The following is a 23,295-nucleotide window of genomic DNA, read 5'->3' as shown; positions in this document are numbered from 1 at the left end:
TACACTGAAAAGTGAAGTTACTATTACTGTTACTGGCAGCTAAAGGTTTCCTTGCTCCCACGTCCACTGATCAAAGAGGAAGGAACCAAATAAGGACATAAACAGCCGTCTATAGGTGTACACACACACACTCAAAGGCATCCCCTGGTTCCTTTTCAAGAAGGAACCACGAGGATCGCTTCAAATGTCACGAAACATCATAACATCCCTGGTTCTTCCCTTCCATAGTTACATTGCTGTAATGACTGTGCAGTCATGAATGTTGCCATTTAAATATCAGGTCAGCCCTGCAATAGCAATTCAATACTTGTCTGTTTAAATTGACTGAAATACCAACTTCCCTTCCTTACTGGGTATTTCAATGCCCTGAGCAAACTTTGGGGAAACCAACACAATATCTGGAAGGCCAGTTTTTGGGAGACATGTGGTCATTTCAGTGTATCACATGACATCCATTCTGATTTTCCCATCTTTCCTGCAATGAATACTATTAGACAAATATGAATACACAAAATTCTTTATTTAAGCACACAGCAGGACATTTTTTTTTTTAAATTACATTAGTTCTACTACAAAATAAACCAAAACACAAAAAAAACACTAACATGAACCACAAACAAAAATAGCCACTAAAACCGTTAAATTACAGAATTGGCAATAAGGGATTCTGTTGGTTGTGCTGAAGTTGTACACAGCCTTTTCCAACATTATTTGGACTTTCTGTTTGTATAACAGAACATCTCCAAATAACACCCTTCAACCCTGTGACACATTTAACAAGTGTCATTGCAAAATCCTCCCTGTTCGACTGTATCTGTGAAATGTTTACTCAACTAACATCAGGTAACCTTTCTCAGCATTGTGGGGTTAATCCTCCTCTGATCTGTCAGGATTACAAATAAACAAAAACAATACCCACATACTGTACTGACTCCCATGGAGTAGACATGGGATACTCTGACAGCGCTGTTTGACACTTTCAGAAAGACCGGTGACTTAAAGAATGACTGAACTGGTACATCACTGGTGATTAGCACCGGCGATGTACCAACTCCCTATACCTTTTTGGAATAACTGGTCTAAAACCTTTTTCAGAAAAAAGCACCGCAACCCATTACAGAGCAACCATCTTTAAGTCTATAATATAGTTTTTTCTACATATTGTTACCATGCGCAGGTGGATTTGAACCAGACACTTGATTAAATATGATTAACAGTATGTAAATTACAATGAAAAGCATAAAAAATGGCTAATTGGTTGATTATGAGTACAACAACAGGAAAGGCTTCATGTCCTGTGTAACATCTGTAAGACCATGAACTCACTTGAGAGGATTTCTTGTGAGCTGGTCAGTGTTAACTATGAATAAGGAAGTCCTGCAGATTTCATATTGACCTGTGTGACAATAAGGCAACTGATTATAGTTTTTATGAGAAAAAAAATCATCATCATCATCATCATCATCAATCACATTGAATTAAAGTTAAGACTCATACCTATACAGTTGTATTTGCTGCTCCATGCCAATGTGACACATCCACAAAGTTTGGTCCGTTAACTTCCACTAAGAACGACGGCTTCAACAGGAGTACTCAATGCTCTTTCTAATCCCCTCATTTCCAAAATGGCGGATCAGTTTTCTGCGGTAGCACTGCCGCTGTATCACCCAGGAGGTTGGATGTGGGACTCCATCGCCACCGTGTGATGATGGTCCAGTGGCAGTGCTGCGGCAGAAAATAGTTCCACCATCTTGGAAGCCAGGGGGCTGAAAAGAGCATTGATGGTGAATCCAAAACAAATGTGTGTTGAGGTGCATCCCTCAAAAAAAATTTGTGCTGATGCTTAAGATGGTGTTGTTTTCTGGTCTATATCCACTTCATTCAGCCTGGAGCGGTGCAAGTCTCATTCGTGCAACAGGGAAGGACTTGATGAACCAAATTTGGTGGATGTATTTCACTCACATACAGCAAATACCACAACAAGAGTAAGAATCCAAACTATCATTTTAAGTGCAAATACAGTGTAAGCATTTCTACAAAATGTTTATCACTGATTTCTGCAGATTTTAAAAAGAAATGTGCAAATATGCAAGACTATTCAATATTTACAATATACAGCAGCAGCACATGAGAAATGCCATTGCTCTGTAAATACTTTGCTCACCAGTTTAAGTAACAGTTGTATATGTTGTATTGTATTAGAATGACACTTAATTGACATCACTGTAAGCATTACAAGATATAAAGCATAGTCATCCTGTAAGAGAAGCTGCTTTACATGACTTACAGATCTACTGTGTATTAGATGCTGTATGAGAGAGGCAGGTCAAGGATATCACCATCTTCTTAAACTCTTCTACAGTTCAATTTTCGGACACACCCTCTCAACAAGAACAGTATTACGAGCAAAGCAACCAAGCCCAGGCATCATGCTCAAGGGCGTTTCTCAAAATCCTGAGAAGGCGGATTCTCTTGTCTCACGTGCCAACAGATTCCTCACAGTTCCACTTGCTCTAAAGTCCCGTGCAACACCAACTGGGCAAAGACCAAGACTTTCAGTAAATATTAGTTCACTGCTTAAGCATAAAAAACAGTTTGGAGAACAAACAATTGCAGATTACAGTCGTTTCGCCAGAGTTCATTCTGCTGTAGAGCAGTGATTTTCAACTGATTGTGTCCCAGGGACCGCCACCCTGACTACGAAGCAGCCTGGGGACCATGTAGCGGTGGCCCACTCCAAATTCAAGTTCACCCATCAGAAAATAACTCACTTTTCACTGAAACTTACAGGACAGTTTTTTCACTGGCATAATCAAGTAGCTACTTTTAGATTGTAGTTAGTGAGCTAATATTTTTGGACGTGTGTGTATGTACAGGCAGGCCAGGAACACGTGGGACGTTAATGACACATTCCCACATTGGCAGAGGCTACCAAGGACTAGATGGGAGCTGTTTGTAATAATCAGGCAGTGAAGTTGTCTTGACTTTTCTACATTTTATATATCTGAATGAATGTGACTGAACATAAACAAGAAGTGACAAAAGGAAATGTGTTTTTTAAAAAAAGTACTTCCAGCGTTCAAACAAAAACATACTGAATGCACAATGTCAGGGACTGTGAATCAAAGATGCATGCCTGAGGCCTCAGAGCAAAATGTTTCAGCCTTGGTAGCCCTTGACCTTATCTCCAGGCACCAGCTCAACGTCAATATCAGCCAGTCTTGCACGCTGCTCATAACCCGAGGAGTTTCCATAACTTTCACTGCAGAATGGCACTTCCCTCTCCTCCTTATCTCCGTCCAATCCTCCGCCCGACATGTACCCAGAGCCTTCCGTTTCTTTTAAACTTTCTCCTGTACCACCAGACGTGCTTCCATCCTGATTCGGCACCCCAATGCGCAGGCGCAGGTCGTCATCCACAGGTGTTTCCCCCTGTACTGGTTCATCCCCAATATCAGATGACAGCAGAGGCGTGCCCGTAGGTGAGGAGGCCTGCACCTGAGAAATCTGGGGCTGCTCTGGAGTCATTGCAGCCTTTCCCATGAACTTCCCCAACTTCTGTAAGACGTAAAGGGAAAATTAATATTTAATATGAACTGAATTTTTTGAGGAAACTGGTCTGGCAAAGTTGAAGAAGATCAGTAATTAGCATTTAAACAAAGCTCATGAGGTCAAATCAGAGTCGGCAAGATGTACGCACCATGGAGGCTGGCAAAGAAAAGAGGCTTGACGTCTGCTTTCGGAACACCATGAAGAAAATTAAACCAATCACAAGACAGGCCAGCAGGGGCAGAACGACGTAGAGGGCGATGTAATCTAGACAAAAGATGCCACAGTAAATACACATGCACAATAATTGTCAGCCACTTAGACAAGTACAGCACACACAGTTTAAGCAGTGAAACTCTGAATCATTGTGATTTCACTGTCATATTTCAGAAACATTTAACATTAACACGTAAACTGCTCCACTGCTGGAGTTCATGAATCATCAACTAGTAAAGCTGCTTGTTCTGGAAAGCAACAGTTGTAACCACATACTCCTCTGACAAGCTAATGCACAAATCCATGAAGTGTAGACTAAAAGTTTACCCTAAAATTTTAAGAGGAACTTAAACCATGCAATTCTGGGCACATTTTAGCATTTGGTGATGTATTTTTTTGGTTTCCAAAGACAACAGAACAAACTTAGACAATTCGATGTTACTGTACATGATGATATTTCCAGCACAGCTACAATAGTTTGCAATTTTTTAAAACATCAAAATTTGAGGCAGAGATGCCAGTTTCTCCACCTACAGACCCAACTGTAACACAGCCAAAAGACATGTTGAATAAATGGCATGGGACATTTCTCCATGACCTCAACTTGTTCTTGCTATTACACTTTCAAGCTGCTCAAGTAATGCACAGGTGAGGGCTGCTGGAAGTCATGCTGAGAAATGGAGGAAATAATAAACAGGTAGAAGCACATGAGGCAGGTTGAAGCAAAGCAGGTAAACACCACACTCCTCCAAAATAATTCCTGGTTCACACTGAAGATCACAGATGAGATAATGCACATTAAAAAAAAACAAAAAAAAAAAAACAGATTATGATGCATTTTAAAATGTCATGTTACGTACTGTTGCTGCTGGTTTGTGCCTTGGTGCAGTACTCCTGTGTGGCACGAACATCTACGCCCTCCCAATGCCCATTTATTCTCAAACAGTAAGTCTCCTGCTCCACATCCAGCGGAAGCTCCTCCTCACACACACTGTCCAAGCAGCTGAAGTCATGCCGGTAATGCTCCTTCTGCAGACACAAAACACAGTGCAGTTCCTGCTCACTGAAATTTAAATGGCTGAGGCAACCCTAAATCCTTTACAGCAAAAAAAGAGGCACAGTGTCATCGCTGCAGCAAAATGACTTTTTCAACCACTGGATGCCAGCAAAATGTAGATTTTTTTGCCAGATTTCGTGCCCCTTTAACAAAAGCAGCTGTATCATGGCTATACATCCTCAAGTAATAGAGTACAGGATAGGGTATGGTAGCATAGTATATTATCAATACAACTAGAAGCAGTTTCATTACTACTACTACTATTGCCAAAACACAACATGTGTTTGTTGTGTCTGCCACTGCTGCCTCGCCTAAATCTGACATAAATGATGGACTTGACAACTTATTTCTATTCTGGTCATTGAAGCATTAAGGTTAAGTTAGAGTTAAGGCACTGCAAATCTCGATGGTCTGACCTTGGGATCAGTCACAACATGGTACTTAAATTCAGTCAGTTCCTTGATCTGTGTGCTGCGGTGATTCTTCTGCCTTCTCCTCTGCCTGGCAGGCTTGGTAGGCGACGGCTGATCGTCCAACAGCTGATCGTAAAGCAGCGATGGATGCTGGAAACTGAACTTAATGCCACCTGGGTGGACGGTGACATTAACCGGAGGAAGGTCGACAGAACCTGGAAACCACCATGAACATGCTTCACTTTTGGCTAAACCCCAGTTTCTGGAGTCATATTCAGTTTTCGGACCCCAACAGCCTCATTAACTCATTTGTATTTACTTAAGGAATCCCAGTGTAGTCACTGTAAGTGAGTAAATTCACTCAGAAAGCTCATTCACTAGCAGCATTTTGTATATACATGCAATAGGAAAAGCAAAATACAAATAATGTGTCTTGTTTATATGTAAATACATATAGCTATATACATGCACACATAGATAGACAGGCAAGCAGGAAGGCAGGCAGATAGATAGGCTTATTTATTTATTAAATTTCAACTAATAAAAAGGTTGTTACCAGCTTCATTTGAGCAGCATGAAACCAGCTGACTCGGCTGCAGTGTGACTCAGACTATTTGTCACCCTGTAATCCCAGACAGGAATCTGTCATTTTCTCCAAACTTTTTTTCAGTATGAGTTGCCACTGGGAACTTCATCTGAGAACAGGAAGGGCTCATGGGATCCAAACACGATCACGTGTACATGATAGTGCCATCTAGTGGTGTAACTTAACTTACTATTGTTTAACTGAACAAGCTTATCAAGCTTCTGCACATACTGCATGTTATGCTGGCCTTTCTCTGAAGGCACAGCTCCTGTCTTGTGCACTATAAAGGAAGAGAAGCCACTGTTACTGCTCATAAAAGTTTCTTGCTTGGTCCCAAATGTTGAACTGCAAAGTAGCAGTTTTGAGTTATGATTTCCTCCTGCCATTCCCTACTTGCCGGTTTTTAGTGTCAGGGTATTGATCAGCATATGAATTCCTCATCCACTGATTCTGTCACTACCACTGAGAAGCTAAATAATGTCATAGCCAGCTAGATGAATACCCTAACCCCTACTCACATGTGCGATTTGATGGAGAGTGCATGAAATAGCTGAACTTTATACCCCCAGGAGGGGCACGAGCAGACACGTTCTCCCCAATCACAGCAGATACGTGGATGAAGTAGTCATCTTTGGGATCGTGGAGAAATGAGAGGTCAGCACTGAGATTGGATGGATCCACCCACACTGGGTCATAATGGCTACAGGGAAACAGGAGATACTGTTTAGTTTTAACAGATTACTAGATTCTATAGAGAACCAAAAAGAAGTGGACATGGTCAAATAGAAAGAGAAACGCACACTTAATACTGACCGTGATAGTGCACCCACAAAGACTCTGAATCTGAGCTCTGGTGAGATCTGGCTGTAGTTCCAGTACAGCACATTCCTGAAGTTGTGACACTGCAGGGTCACATTGGCCGGAGGCAACACTGCAAAGAAAAACAGATATTAGCCTGCACATACTGCGAGGGCTAAAAATATAAAGCCAAATGTTTTCAAACACTAAAACGAAAACCATAAAACTATTATCAGACCCCAAAAAAGTCCTGCATTTAGTGGGCTTTCCTTTCCATTGCAGATGGTTTCTGAATGACATGAGCAGCCTAAAGCTGGAAGTGGGTCAGGGAATGAGTTTTATGTGGGATTGAGTTTTATTATTCATGATGCAAATAAATAAATGGATGCACACAACCAACAAAGTACACCCTGGTGCTAGATATTACACCACGGCATTTATAGATTTTTTTAAACCCATAAAAGCTCTTCTGTACTCTGACACTTCATTTCAGCTCCTCTGCTACCCTCACTGTCTATGACCCTGTCACCGTATTTCTGTACCAGCCAGAGGCCCAGTGCTGTGCTTATGTTGTAATGACATAAAATGTCCCCCAGAGGGCAGGCTGGTGCTTCATAGTTGCACACGCTGCATATTTCCTATTTTAACCACTGCTGATGAGCAAATCTCTGAGGATCAAAGTTTTTCCACATGTACACGATTATCAGCTTAGTGCAGAAAGTGGGGGGTGCACCAATGTATATATTTTTTTTGGTTTGGTTGTTTGTTTTTTTTTGTGGGCCAGTACCAACATGTAATTTCTCATTAATTTGCCTCTCATGCAAACTACAGTGAGTAACTATACAAAAACATGCAACAAATTTGTTGAACACGCATTCAACAAATTTGGCATTATGGGTCTGACCCTAAAAGCTAAATTAAAGGACAATTTGTTCATCCCCCTTCCCCAAAACCACATGGCACAAATTGAAGGAGGACAATGGCACGAGTACATGAAAACAAAAACAGATGGATATGGAGGAAACATATGGTATGTCCATATAAATTATTAATTAAGTTCAGAGCAAAAGTCCACGAGTTCAGTAATCACTGATCTCTGCAGTAAAAAACATCATACATTAACTCACATATTTAAAAAAACAACTGTTAAAAGTAAGTTTGTGTTAAATATTGTCATGCTACTGGACTCACTATACTGTGCTATACTGTATGGGTCCTTACAGGTATCAGAGTTCAATTTAATGCTTTTTAAGACCCTTTCAAAATAAATTTTAACCAGATTTAAGACAGATTTTTGACAAATAAAAATCAGTACTGTATAAGGTCAGTACTGTATATTCAGTCTTGTGCTGAGGTCAGTTTGAGGTAGGAACATGGCTGTTTACTGCCTACACGAGTCTAACAGAGTCCTTCAGCTTAAACAGCATCTGCTGCAGGAATAAAATGAACCGGGGCTTTGTTTGTTTGTCTGTTTGTTTGTTTTACACAAAACCTGGGACAAATTAAGAGTAGTCTGGTTTCTTTGTGCATGTAAATGTAGTGTATGACTATAACTATAATGTGGGACAGGTTAACCTAGAACAGACATTTTCCCAACAGGCTAAGTGTTGCATGTTAGTATAAAGGAAGTGTTCAGCATTTTGTATCATTCGAAATTTGAATTTCAGGCAGAAGAGCTTGACTCGTTTTTACCAAGAGAAATTAAAAGACAGATAAATAAACTCTGAAACATTTTAAATAAAATGTTTATGTGGAAATTAAGATTAGAATCAAATTTAATAACTATTAACTATACTTACTATATGACTATTTAATAACTTTTGAGGGCTAATGTGGATAAAATTGAATTTAAGACATTTTGAGACTTTTTAAGGATCTGCAAACACCCTAAAGAAAATACTGGTGTGTGTATATATGTATTTGCGTGTGTGTGTATGTGTGTGTTTTGTGTAGAGCAAACCGTTGTAAAAACGTTCCCCTTATTTTGATTAGACATAAGAAGTCCTAACACCTTATCAGTTCTCTGTTACTTCTTTTTTATAACAGTGTGGCTTACAGTTTAATTCAAAGAACAGCTAAAGATTTTCCAGAGAGCTTTATCAGCCGGCAGATCTTAACATTTAGTCATTCTACTTTACCTCAGTTGTGAGAAATAGCTTAGCCTGCTAGAATTGCACAATCAACACACACACACACACACACACACACACACACACACACACACACACACACACACACACACACACACACACACACACACACACACACACACACACACACACACACACACACACACACACACACACACACACACACACACACACACACACACACACACACTTCTTCCACTTTGAAATGTTGCAAGACTTGCTGCACTTTGTTCCAAATTCACTCTTTTCCCTTTAGAAGTGACCACCAAGAAAGCAGAAATCCTCATTATTGTTATTATTATGAAGCACTTGAACTGTATAAAAGTTTGGAGTTTGCCTGTGTGTTAGGTTTGCTGGTCATTTATATAGTGTTATAAAAGACTAACCATGACCCTATTTGACACCGGCACACCTCCTGATCCAAAACGTGCTACTGCATGTGGTGCCTTTTCTTTCTGGCAAATAAGGGATTCATTTCTTTGACCTTTTCCTTTGTTATGCTCTCTATTCATCTATCTGTTAATGCACTACATTAAACATAAGCCTCTGCAACTCCTGTTTCCCTCTCTGTCGACCTATATCCAGTCAAAAGATAAATAATAATATAAATAAGTGCTACTTTTGAGGTCAGGAGTTCCATATGAGGACAATTACAGCCTTTCTCCATGCCTGAAAGAACAAAATGAGGAAGGAAGATTGATTTGGGTACCAGAAACAGGCAGGATGTGTGCTCGGCAAAAAAACTGCTTTGTTTCCTGTAAAAAGGTCTGACAAGTCCAAGCTTGCAGCAGCCATGTGAAAGGACCACGCCATGGAGAACAAACCAATGTTGTCAAGAACCAAAAAGGGAAGAGAGAGATAGTCAGACAATCACAATTCTTTCATGAATCAGCAAATAAACGTTTGGTTCCTATGTCTTTTTTTATTATTACTTTTTAATCAATATTATGGCCATACTGTGGCCATTATTGGGAAATGTGACTCATCTGAAAATTATACAGCTTAGACCAAACAGGATTCACTTTCATTTGCTGAAAGCGAAACAATGTATGTAAATGCACACATGCACACACACATACACACACACACACACAAACATACACAAGCTTACATCTGTGTCAGAAAAATCACAGATCACAGCATGTGTTGTGTAAAAGAGGTGCTAACCACAGCTGTAAAACTGGTGGGTGAGGGCTATAACCACATTCACTCACATACAAACACACACACACACACACACACACACACACACACACACACACACACGCATACACACACACACGCATACACATACACCTACACCTACACACACACACACACACACACACACACACACACACACACACACACACACACACACAGCATTAAAATGACTTGACATTAACTGACATTAAATTGAAATTAGCCTAATTCTTAACTGGCTTGTTTGTTGCATTTTCACTTTACTGGCTTCATCAGGTCAACAAACTTAGCACGGTTAACCCTGTAGTGTTGGTGCAGTAGTGCTTGAATGATTTTTGGTTTCAGCAACAGTTTTGGTTCTCATACAAGTTGAGGTAGTTAATTTGGATACTCCATTTCAATACACCATTTGCATATTCATTTATCCATGCATTCTTAATGAGAGCAAGGTGTAGAGTTACATTTAAGCTGGTTTAAGGCATTAAGGGATGTTTTTTTCCATGGAAAAAACTTAAAATTGCAATACTGATGGAGAGAGACAATGTTTTAGGATTTATTAGATGGCTGGAGGGGGGCTTTAAGCCAGACATGAGGAAAGAAGACAGAAGACAGAATAAACCCCCTGCAGCTTGAGCTTGATTTTCTATGTCAAAAATGTACCACTAGCAGAGCAGATTGTCAGATAGCATGGAACGTTGTTTTTCATAAATCTTACTCATCTCAGACGTGCAAAGAGGAAGCAGATGCAATCAGACAGCGGGCTTAAAAAAAAAAGAGGTCAACTTGCTCCGTGCGTAAAGCTTTCACACACTTCAAAAACCACCACCAAAACTGCTTTTATCACCTGCAAAACATCGCCAAAAGTAGGCTCATGCAAAGTTTGGCTGATGCAGAAACTATGCATCATGCATTTGTTCTGTCTCACCTCAATTACTGTAATATTCTGTATTCTGGTCTGCCTGCCTCTTGTACCAGGGCAGATTTTCAGGTCCTTTTATTGACCTATAAGATTCAAAATGGGTTGGCCACTGAGCCTTCTTCTTCCACTCTCCCTTTCACTGAAACGGTCTATGTACAGAAATTAAAGAGGCAAACTATCTTATTACTTTTAAAACCAAAGACTTATTTATTTTCCGTGCTTGTTTTCTTTATTTGTGTCAGCTGCATGGGCGTGGATCCCATCTTCAAGTCAGCGGACTGGCTCCATCTCTGTGCCCTGCTCCCCCCTGGTCCTGCTCTCCCTGCTTACTCCTGCACCTTCCACAGCCTTTAGCTTTGCTGCATAAGCGCATTTATGAACTTGGTTGCTTATTAAGTCCTGGTACCCCACTAATGTTCTCCCCATTTCCCCCTTGTCTCTGTCTGTGTGTGTGTCATGCGCGTGTCTCATATGCTTGAGTATGAGTATGAATGTCATGTGCGAGTGTGGTAATCTTCTCCCCAGGGGCATCCTACTCCCCTCCACTATATTCTAGGGGATGATAGAGTGGCAGCAAAAGCAATATTCCTAAAATTGTGCTGGAAAAAAGTCCCAGGAAATCCCATTGGTGGAAAGTTTTGAAAATCACCTATTTATGACCACAAATTACCAAAAAACACTGTTTTTAACACACAGGGGAAAGGGGTTCAAAATTTACTTTCAGATATCACTATAAAAATTCACAAGTTGATTACACACACAAAGACAAGAAAAAAAGCCAATTACAAGTTCTTTGAATTATTCTGTTTACACATGCATATCACGCATTATCTGATTGGATATGCGCTAATAAGGAATATCAGGAATAAATCCCAGAACAGATATTTAAACAGTGAATTAAAAGGTTACTATATATACAGTGACCTTTTAATTCACTGTTATGTAGTAACCTTTTAATTCAAGGTTACTATATATATATAGTAACCTTTTAATTCACTGTTTAAATGTCTCTTCTGGCATTTATTCCTTATATTCCTATTAGTGCATATCAAATCAGATAATGTGTGATATGTATGTGTATACAGAATAATTCAAAGAACTTGTAATTGACTTTTTTTCTTGTCTTTGTGTGTGTAATCATCTTGTGAATTTTTATAGTGATATCTGAAAGTAAATTTTGAACCCCTTTCCCCTGTGTGTTAAAAACAGTGTTTTTTGGTATTATGTGGTCATATATAGGTGATTTTCAAAACTTTCCACCAATTGGATTCCTTGGGACTTTTTTTCCCCTCACTCAGGACAAACTGAGGATACAAAATCAGTTGAGTTTGCTTCTCTTGCAATTTGTCCTAGGTTTTTTCATAAAATGACTGGACTACTTGTGCAAGTGGCAGATAAGAGAAAAGAGCAAACAAAAAGACTTGCTTTGAGTTCCCTAATGCAGGTTAAGAGAACACAACGATAAAGAAACAAATTAAATCTACCTTGGGCACATAAGCGCAGCACAATGGTAGTGCTAAAGAGACTTAACTTTGGTTGATTCCCAATAATCCCACGCTAAACAAAGATAGCTATTTTGATAGCTCAAACTGGAAACAGTTTAAGTGTCTATGTGTAGGGCTCAGGGCCCAGTTGTAAATGAAAGCAAATGCAAAGATTAGGACTCTTGGCTTGGAAAACCCCGGGTATGGCAGCACACACACAAAACAAAAGCCATGCCACCGTGTAGAGTGAGTCACCAAAACATAGGACACTGATGGTGAAGTTTTAATCAGCATTGTGTACATTGTCTACATTAGACAAAGGACACAAACATAGATAGGACTTAGATATAAAATAGGCAACTGCTAAATATTTTATTTAGCAGTTGCCTATAAATTACAGGAACAGTGCCATCATACCTTCCTAAATATAAGGTTTTACCTGTCTGAGCTGAGACCTCAGTCTCGCTAAAAGTTACAACAGCTTAAAGGGAATACGAATGAATTAAAAGACTCAAACATGTAGCCTAAGTCTTGATGGTTCTTAACAGTGCATTCAATATTCGAGAAGATAATGATAAAATGTAGGCTATTTAAAATCTGGTCAAGCTATACAGTAGAGGTCTGAAACTCTGGATCTCATGATTTGTTTATGCGGTTTCTTGGCATCTCAATGCAATTTAATCAGTTAATCAATTCTTCCTTCATTACAAGTATCTAAATAAAGCAATCTGCAATTCATAGATTCCTCAACTGACATTCTGAATCCACTTACCACCAACAGAGTGGCGCCTTGTCCAGAGTGTTAACTTTATCGTGTTATCAGAGTACTTCAAAGATGAATAACAGATTCATCAAGTGGCTTTTACCAAGATCATTTCTCTCCATTTTGCTGTGAAATCTGAAACACTCACAGCTGAAGCTGGTTCTATTCTGAACCAAATAATATAGCCTACATCATGATAGGTCGAAGAATAGATTTCCTTTGCCCAGCATTACCATACAGACAATGAGTGGCAGACTTTCGTGGACCTGCAGGACTTTTGAACTTCATCTGGCAACCTACAGCACATTATTCTGTAGTACATTGAATTCTACACAAATATCCCTTTAAATCCCCTTTTTCAGCTTCAAATGCAAACAAATGCAAATGAATGATGCACATCCAAAAGTGCAGAAACAGAATAAAGAACTATCAATGCACAGAATCAGATCAAGTGGCAGTAACAGCAACCAATAAGACACTCCCTTTCCCCCGTCTCCCCTGTCTCTCCCACACCCACCCACACACCCACACACAAGATATCCAGGATAAACAAAGGGAGGCTGCAGCTCTCTCTTGGTCTGTGCATGACCTCACCAGGATGATACAGCTCCAATCGAAAGATGTAATCAGACTCTTTAGCATCCCTCTCTTGTGATCCCTTGGGAAAATTTGTCTGGAAAGCTTTGGTGCTTCAACACAGTGCCTCCGAATATTATATTCTTTAACTACAACAATGCACTCATTGCCGTTTAAAAACATTTGTTTAGCATTTGGAGATGGCTGCAATATAAACATGCATTTGCCAGTCAAGGTAGCGTTGACATCATTGACATCTTTGTGTTTCAGGGCACTTGCCTACTTGCTATTGGCAACAGCCGAATGTTTTGAAATGCTACTTGGTGTGGTTGGAATTGCGTCCCATGAAAAAAATGTTGATTTGTCATTTGAAGTGTTTTTCACACTGGCTTTGCTTCCCGACTGCTTACGCCATTGCTATTAACAAATCATTTTAAAAATAAAATATTATTAATATTAAAATTGCTATTAAAATAGCCTATTTAATTCAAGCTCACTGAGCCACTCGGGGTGTTGCCTCTGGGCCAGACGTGGCTCACGTGCCGCCGACTGAAAAGACCTGATCTGGACCCTCTGAAAGCACCATGGCAGACTCATGCAGCATCACACCTCTACCCACAAGACCCCTGTCTGACAGACGTGGTGGTGGTGAAATCACGTCTGAAACCACTGGTGGTAGATAGCACAGCTCTTACCACACACCACATACCCTCATCAGTGTAGGGGTCTCTCAACTTTTTTTGTCAGTCAATTTGTTAACTGTACTTGAAAAACTGACCTCCACAAAAAAACAAAAAAAAACAAAATGTAAAGTAGCAAAAACCCTTTGAAGAGGAAAAATTCAAATGGAACAAGGAAAATGTTTTTTTCTCTTTCCCGGGAGCCTCGCATAAATATGTCATGTCATTATTTCCTCAATGTTTGTTAGCGTGAGACTATCAAAAAATAGATGGCATACGGGAGACATAAATGGAGTTTTCCTACTTATTTTTAAACTGATATTTGTATATGATTAATAAAAGCTTTACAGAGTTTTTATCATTTACAAAACATCAGCTTACTTCAAAGAAGCAGCTTGCGAACATGTAGGTGGTTAACCACCAATCACACTATGACAACATCACACAGTGCCGTTTTTTCATATCCTGATTCAAATGTCAGGCCAAAACCTGCTTAGGCTGATAACTGGAACCCTGACCAGAGTTCCCCAACTCATCTCTCTTCACTCTTCTCCCAAACTTCACATCCTTCCTAACCTCATAGTTTAGATCCTGGGGAGAGCCTCTTCACTTGAAAGACAAGCTCCGCGAAGCGAAGTTTTGATTATCACTACGTTGCAACAGACTGGGTTGCAAATAAACACAGAGTACAGGGTTGTTTTTTTTTTATCTTGAAGCTCAGCGTCCATGTGTGAGAAACAGAAAACAGCAGTAATAGCCAATGTGCAGATGTTAAACCCGATGGGAGGTGTAGCATTCCACAGGTCTGACTCCTCAAACTAACCTTCAAATTATAATACACACACTAGATCACTACATAGGCAGCTCTTCACTCAAACAGACTCAGTCTTGTTGTGATTCTAACTGCCTGGGAGTGTCTCAAACATGGCGCCATGATGGCACAAGTGAGGGTGCCAGATGTAACAAAGATTCGATAAAGAAAAAGAAAATCACAAATGTGAATCCCTATTTGACATAGAGCAACTCCCACTTTTGGTAGGTGGCATCCTTTCAGCCATTAAGTAAATACAGGATATTCATTAAGCATGCTACGTACTGAGTCTGGACGGTTGGTGTCAGATTTTAATAGGGTCAAATTACAGGCCACTGTACCTCAAGGGTACAGGAGGAGTGACAGGTGTGCCCCAGAGACAAGCCTAGGACGTGAGAAGCTCTTCCAGTGTTGCACCAGTTCCTACTGATCGCAGATAGAAGCTGATGAGGAATACAGATTGCTAACCTCCCCTTTAACACAAAGCCAACAACTGGTTAACCTAAAAGTGGCTGAAGCATCACAGAAGCACTGTGTTTATGGTCAACGTGCAGCGATGCATATCTTCAACGGCTGAATCGATGGCGGCAGCTTGCTGGTGGCGTGCCATGTAAACATGAATCAATGAGGGAGGGAAGAGCGTCCAGAGCTGTTGCAGCAGCTCAGGTCTGCAATGAGTCAATGGCCCTTCTGACACATCTCTGAAACTCATGAGCGTCACTCAAAATGATGGGCGAATTAAGACAGGGGAAGCATAACCCCTGTTGGTAGAGTTTATTTGACATCTGACACTCATAATTTGGGGATGAGGTATTCTACAAATATTTGCAAACCTCCTCATGCTTACCTCAGTGAAATCAAAAAGGGGAAGAAGTAAACAGTGTCCAAACGGACCAAACACATTTCTCCAGTCTTGCATCACATTATGCAAAGCACAGAGACTCTCGATGTTCTAGCACCAAACACCTACAGGCACAGCTACAGTACCTGTGGGCCTTTAGATAGTGTTGTCAGGCCAACCACTATTGTTATCAGTCCTGCAGCATCATGCAGCTGCTGCAATGTTTCTGCAAAGATCTGTTTCTCCTGTACGTAATGGACAACATACAGGGGAGGAGGCTGCCAACAGACAGGCAACAGGCCGTGACTGAGCCCACCCCTCAAGTTTAAAGGCAGTCTATCTGGCTAGGAGCTACACTGACCTCCTTATCTCTTTTTGCCAGGAATGATTACATGCATATTTCCTCTGGAACTTACTTCCACACCTGTTACAAGAGGGTACTCAGTCACAACAACTGAGCTTATACCTCTTTCTTAAGATTTTGCTGGAATAGATTACACAAACCTTGGTCTGGGGTCTTGAGAAATAGTGAAATTCACAAAGAGGAAATGCACAGACTACAAACAACAACAAAAAATGAAACATGGGGAACAGAAACAGCTAACATAGTCTTACCTTGTTAACTGTGGTCAGCTCCAGCCATCTGCTCAGTGGCTCTTACTTTGTAAACCAAACATTCATTAGTTTGGATGATGAGTTAACTGAATCACAAATAATTTCGTGTGATAATTAATTTACAGAAGGGGGTAAAATATCCAAACACATGGAGGGTATTTAACAGTTTTGTCAGCAAACTAAGTGCCTCACATACACGCTCTGCCCTAATAACAAAAAAAGGCTAGGCTGTATTTCAAAGCGCAGATAAACAGCAACATTGCGATATGAACGAAAATCAAGCAGCTGCGATACTATCCTCAGATAAACCCGAATAAAGATCACACATGACACATTATTAAGGTTTTATTTTAAAGCTAACGCACAGATAAAGGCTCACTGTATAAAAGAGAAAGCGCGACGTTGTTACACACTGATTTGCTGCGGACCAAAATCCCCCAACTCAGGCCTGACGAGACGGTCCGTTTTTCTTCGCACAGCCAAACCAAAAATCTGTATTTCTTAATTTTCGAGCTCATTTTCTCACCACATGACAGCGCCGAATCATAACAAGTCATGCTTTTTTCACAGACAGGTACAAAACCAACTGCATACCGTGGGCGGTGACGGGTGCTATCCAACATAACAGCAAAACGACGGGAGTCCTGGTCCACTCCATGCCGAGTATCATAATGGAGTCCGTCCTGCTCAAGCCGCCTCGGTGCTGGAAACCTGCCGCTGCGTTTTCCTTTGTGTCTTGGCCAACTGAGAGCGGATCCACGGACAAACACGAGAACACGGAAGTCAACCAGCGTGGACAGAGCAGATTTTTGTCGGGATAGAGGCCGTGCGTCACTCCCGGTACCGTCAGAAAACATTACCAGCGGTTTGAGGGAGGAGAAGCGGCCGGGTTGCCAGATATCGCGAGAGAAACAAGCAACCGGGTCTGTCTCCTTCACTTTTTTCACTTTTGTTATGTTGCAGCCTGATGCTACAATCTTTTAAATTCATTTTTTCTCTCATTAATCTACACTCAGTACCCTATAATGATAAAGTGAAAACAGAAATTTAGAATTTGTTGCAAATTTATTAAAGAGGAAAAACTGAAATATCACATTTTAATTATTTTTTCCCCACAAATTTATAATGCACATAGTTTTATATTTCTTTCTTATCTTTTCTATTTTTTTATCATTTCACTTATGCTTAAAATACAGGCCACTTGCTCAATTTATATATGACAACATGTGAATTTATTTTGGATTTCATAAGCAACCACTTCTAAAGTACTGTAACTTGTACTTGTAACTTTACTTTTTTCTTTAACTCTAAAGAAGTTGAAGAAAACCAACTGGCCGGCAAAAAAATAAAAAAGAACAAATGAATGAGAGAAAACAAACATTAAGAAGCTGCATATTACGAGCTGCAAGTAATTATAACAATGAATCAGGGACCAAACGTCCATATACATTGGGGGGGACAAGTCCCCCCCAATGTTCAGGCACTGTATGTCAATGTATGACAACGTGGAGCTCAGTCAAACTTTATTTAATGTTAGACAAATAGGGAGCGAACCAAAATGAGCAAATACACTTGAGAAACAAGCCCAAAAAATCGCAACCCGTGACTACCAATGTTTGTATTGGAACTTTACAGAAAAACAAGGCCAAAGTCGCTTATAACAAGCGGACCTGGCAACAGTGGGCAGGGCCGTCCAGGCAGGAGAGGGGAATACCTGCTCCTGACGGGAACCAGCTCATGTGGTTCTTCTCAGCTTGAAGAGCGGATCTTTTGAACTGTCAAGGGCTGTGTCCGAAATCACTCACTCACTCACTACTCCCTATTCACTATATAGGGAATTCAATGTAGTGGACTATATAGTGAACTCAATAGCGGACCGTTTCGGACACAACTTCACTCGTTGTTCTGCGCCGTTCCACAATGCATGACGGGATATATTGCCTGGTTAGTGACCATCAGATGTCCACTACACTTTGCAGTGGATTGTGGGATACATCCAGTGGACTATATAGTGAACATAAATAATCACTAGACATTCGGACACCCCTACAAAATGGCGTAATCACTATATAGTGCACTATATAGTGATTAGGGAGTGATTTCGGACACAGCCAAGGTAACAGAAATGATAAAGCTCTGAACAACCTGTTGCATTAGGCAAGCGTTGTAAGTATGGAAGCCGAGAGGGCTATTCTCCTCGCGATTGTGGCAGAAGAAATGACTGAGGATAATATTACTTAAAATGGATCACTAATAACAGGGGCACTGCAAAAGACTTTAGACATCACTGCCACTGCTTTAGCGATCAGATGCAGGAGGAGACCTCCAGCCCAGATCAGTGGTTATGTGGAAACAACTCCACTGATCCGACTTTGTTGCTCATTTTAGGATGAGAAGAGAAACATTTCAGGTGACGGATCTGCTCTACTCTACTGTGTTTATGCACCTCCTGTGAGCTGAACTATCACTGAGACAGACTTACCAACCACTGTTTATAAAATGGAATAAATGTGTTTTTTTTTTTCCCCCTAACCACCGTATTTTAAGTTTTAATTTGAATAAAAGTTGCCATATTATTGAAGAAAAACAATCATCTATGTCTGATCTATCATCATACTTACCACATACATGTGCTTTTACCTCTTCAAATGAGTAAAATTTGAAGCATTGGCTACACTTAAATACTACCTTGGAAGCCATAATGAGGCGCTACCGTTTTAAATCGCAAAGGCTTAAATACAGGCTGATGCTGATTGGACACCTGTGACACGCCCACAAAACAGAGGGAAACTACCTGTGAGGCATGTTGCTCTCTGTTTCAAAACGGTACGACCAAACAGATCATTCAATGAGACAACGTCACACAAAGTTACGCATCGTAACGTCATTGAATACGCCCTTGGAATCAGGTCATTCCAGGTCATTCAGGTTATTACCCGCCCCTACTCTGCCTCTGATTGGCTAGTACTCTCCAGTCGACGTCTCCATTTAATGTGGGGTTGGGGTTAGCCAATCAGAGGCAGAGTAGGGGCGGGTCTTTCTGGAACACAGGTGGGCCTGGCAAGCAGTGAGAATTGGGCACAGTGATGAAAAGAACAGCTCTCATGTAGACTCAGTTCAAAAGAATCAGATTGGTCTCTGAGGTTGAGAACTTGATAGACAGGGAAGGTACTGCTGTTATGGAAATGGATGAGGTTCATTGAAGGTAGGACATGAGAGAGAGACACATGGAGCCAGGATGACTTAGGTTGAATATTCAGCTTTACTAAGTCTCATGCCTCAGGAGAAATGATCGCAGTCTCGGACGGGCGGCACCACGGTCAGTTCTGATGGCTCTTCCACATGCTAAGAACTTTATAGGTCTCTGAAGAACACTGAACATAGATCGGGACTTATCATGAAGACAGTCCGGAGACAGTGAATCTTTGTAATAACCAAAATAGCTATCCTAGCCTTGGAAGGCAGGCCAAGCTGACACCTTGGCTGTAGCCTATGTACCAGGACGCTAGATAAGGGAGTCAGGCACTGTGGAGTAAACAGAAGGGAGACATAAAGGCTGACCTGCCATAACCTTACCCCTTATGCCTAATAATTTTCCTCTACAACTGCAATGGACTGCGGAGCCAGAAATGGAGATTCACCCAGTGATTCACCTCCAGTCAAATGCCCACGCCTTCTTTCTCGCTACAAGGCTAACAAAAAGTGCAGCACAGGCCAGGATTCAAGTACTGGGGCACAGATAAGCAAATACTTTGATGCCATACAGCAGAGGTCCCCAGCCACCGGTCTGCGGCCCGGTACCAGTCAGCGAGACATTCCAGACTGGGCCGTACAGCCCAACTGTATTGTTAGTTTTGGAACCAGCTTGAGGAACTTTGTTAATTTGTTAGTTTTGAGCTCAGACTGCTAAAGGTGTTTTGTTTGTTTGTTTGTTTGTTTGTTTGTTTGTTTGTTTTACACATTTTGTTCAAGCTTGCAATGCCATCATTTTCCGGTAAACTGTTCCCAGTTCATTTATGCAGTAATTTTATGAAGGAAACTGTTGTTGATATGGCTGCCCAGAAGAATTAAATACTTCTAAAAAAGGACATTGGCTGGCTTTCTCTTTTGTTGTATAAGTTCTTCATGACCATGTATCTAAGTTGTTGTTTTTTTTCTTTTTCTGTGTGAGCGTGCTCACTTTTTTGCATCTTTGGAAATCTACATGTGTCTTTTATAAGACCGATGCAAAAGTTAAAAGAAAGTGTATCTTATTTCAGATGAAGATGTATTAATCTCTTTACACTCATTATAAGCCATATTCATCTGACAAATCCAGATTAACATCTTATTTCAAAAAATAAACAAGAAAGCCTTGAAATGAGTCAAAATATAGCTGTCAAAGTACCAAAATTCAAAATGTTCTCAAATTGCTTAAGTTAAAGACCCATGTTCATGTTCTTTTAATCTTTCTTTATGAAATGGCATTCATCATTGCTTGTCAGGTCAATACAGTTTTAAAAAGTATGATGGCATACTTTTTATAAGAAGTCAACAAATTTTCTTAGATTTGAGATTTGTTTCATTGCGCTGGTTAGAAAACAATAGTCTGTTTTTGTTGCTGTTGCATTTGTTTAAAAGCAAACTTAGTTTAAAAGAGATACCTGCCATTTTGTTCCGTTTTGTTATGGTTTTTCTTTGATGTATACGGTCTTGGTCTCATCTCGGTCTTGACCTCCAAATGTCTTGGTCTTGTCTTGGTCTCAGTACTCTCTAGTCTCGGTAATGTCTTGGTCTCGGTTGGTGCAGTCTTGATGTTACGGCCCCCTCCTTCTTCATTACTTATTTTTCAGCCATTCATTCGCTGCCTGTTTAATTCATTCGCTGCCTTGTTTAGTTTCTGTTCATTCTGGTGAGTTTCTGTGTTAGTTGTATTTTTGTGAATGAAATGACGTCATGGCATCCCTCGCGGCATCCCCGGGATTCCCTTGAGTCCACGCCCTCCGGTGCTGTTACCTCCACTGACCACCTGCTGGTTGCTCCGCCTCCCAATTGCCCGCTGGACCAATCCGCAGGAGGAATCACCCGCTCCCGGCTGATAAAATCGTTCCCGTGACAGCCACCGGGGCGGCTGTGATTTCACCTGAGCAGTTCGCCCCGGTATTTCAACTCTGTGCTTTGTACTTGCTTTTTGGGGCTTTGTTCGTGGTATAGCACGTGCTTTGGTAAATGTTAACTCACTGTTATGTTAACTAGACAGAATTGTAAACTGTAGGTTTACTCGTTGGATTGTTTGATTGTCGATAATTAAGTGGATGCCTTTGTTTTGTTAGTTGTAAATTTATTTTGGTATCAATTTTGAAACTTTTATGTATTTTGGCTGTGTTTGGGTTGTGTGGTGGCCCTCATGTACCTTTGTTTTAATCAGGTGAGTTTAGTGTAGCCTAGGTGGGCTCTTTTTGTTTGAAACAGGTAGTGTAGACTTTCTTTTATTACAGAGCAGGCTAGAGTGGTATTTTGTGTGTGTGTGTGTGTGTGTGTGTGTGTGTGTGTGTGTGTGTGTGTGTGTGTGTGTGTGTGTGTGTGTGTATGTTGCTCTGTCTTGTATATCCATTTCCCTGTTTTTCATTTATTGTGTTCCTTATTTACCTCCAAGTTACTGCAAATAAAAGGCTGTACACGCCTGTACAACCATCTTTGTTGATTCCCTTTATATCCCTAGACATTTCCATCTTTAGGGTTGTAACACTTGACTACAACATTACCTCAATGGTAAGAGAGTTTCTTATGCATCTAAAATTTGCTAATTTATATTTCAGTGTGTTACTCAGCTTTTTGACATGGCCTTTAAAGCTGAGTGTTGGATCTAGAGTTACCCCAAGATATTTAAATTGCTCTACAATTTTTATTTTTTGCCCATTTACTAAAATCTCAGGATAAGTTTACACCTACTAGTAAAGAGCATGGTTACAGTTTTTTTCAACATTTAATGTAAGGCATGAGTTGTATAACCAGTCACTAACCTTGTTCATGACACTTGTTAATTTCTTGGCCACCTCTGTTGCACTTTTCCCAAGGGTATATAAAACGTCAGCATCCATAATAATATTTATGCCCTTACAGACAGAGGGCAAGTCATTAATATATAAACAGAAGAGCAGTGGCCCTAAAATTGACCCCTGTGGGACTCCCAGCGTAGATGCTAGGGATGTAGACAATATGCCATTTACTCACACACACTGTTGTTGGCCACTTAAGTAAGATTTTATCCAATTTTGGATGTTAACCCCATGAACCCCAAAACCCGCCGGCGGGATAGAAAGACATGTATTTTTTTTAAAAAAATCGCCAAAATTCAACAGTTTATCATAGCTGGAAGCTTTAAAACCTATTTTTTCGTCAGAATTTGTCCCTGAATGCAACATGTCCGACTTCCGCTTAGCGGTAGAAAACAGGACGAAGCTAAGCCTAAAAAAGTGATTTTTCATCCAAATCATTTTATTATACATGCTTCATTCAAAAATTCGCCAAAAAATAGCCGTTTACTCAATCCAGATCATCATCAAAAAACAAAAAATTCTGCTGTCTTCAGCGGATCTGAGACATCTTGATTGATTCAGGTGAGACCAACAGTCACATGAAAAAAAAATCACCGAATTTCAGTGTGTAGGCAGCA

At 40.5% G+C, this 23,295-nt stretch overlaps 1 protein-coding gene across 1 annotated transcript; it reads right to left on the bottom strand.

Annotated features, from left to right (window-relative positions):
• Positions 1 to 501: 501 nt before the first annotated feature.
• Positions 502 to 17,510, bottom strand: ifngr1l (interferon gamma receptor 1-like). The gene is made up of 7 exons (XM_030070737.1): positions 17,235 to 17,510; positions 6,635 to 6,752; positions 6,340 to 6,521; positions 5,239 to 5,450; positions 4,626 to 4,794; positions 3,701 to 3,816; positions 502 to 3,558 (listed from the first exon to the last, which is right to left on the bottom strand). Exons 1-7 carry the CDS (start codon positions 17,308 to 17,310, stop codon positions 3,160 to 3,162), a joined length of 1,272 nt encoding a protein of 423 aa, XP_029926597.1. The 5' UTR covers positions 17,311 to 17,510; the 3' UTR covers positions 502 to 3,159.
• Positions 17,511 to 23,295: the final 5,785 nt, after the last annotated feature.

This window comes from Myripristis murdjan, chromosome 15 (genome assembly GCF_902150065.1).
Source record: "Myripristis murdjan chromosome 15, fMyrMur1.1, whole genome shotgun sequence".
Lineage (NCBI taxonomy): Eukaryota > Metazoa > Chordata > Actinopteri > Holocentriformes > Holocentridae > Myripristis > Myripristis murdjan.
Note: the sequence above shows the minus strand (reverse complement) of the source record. Positions and strands in the feature narration are given on the sequence as shown.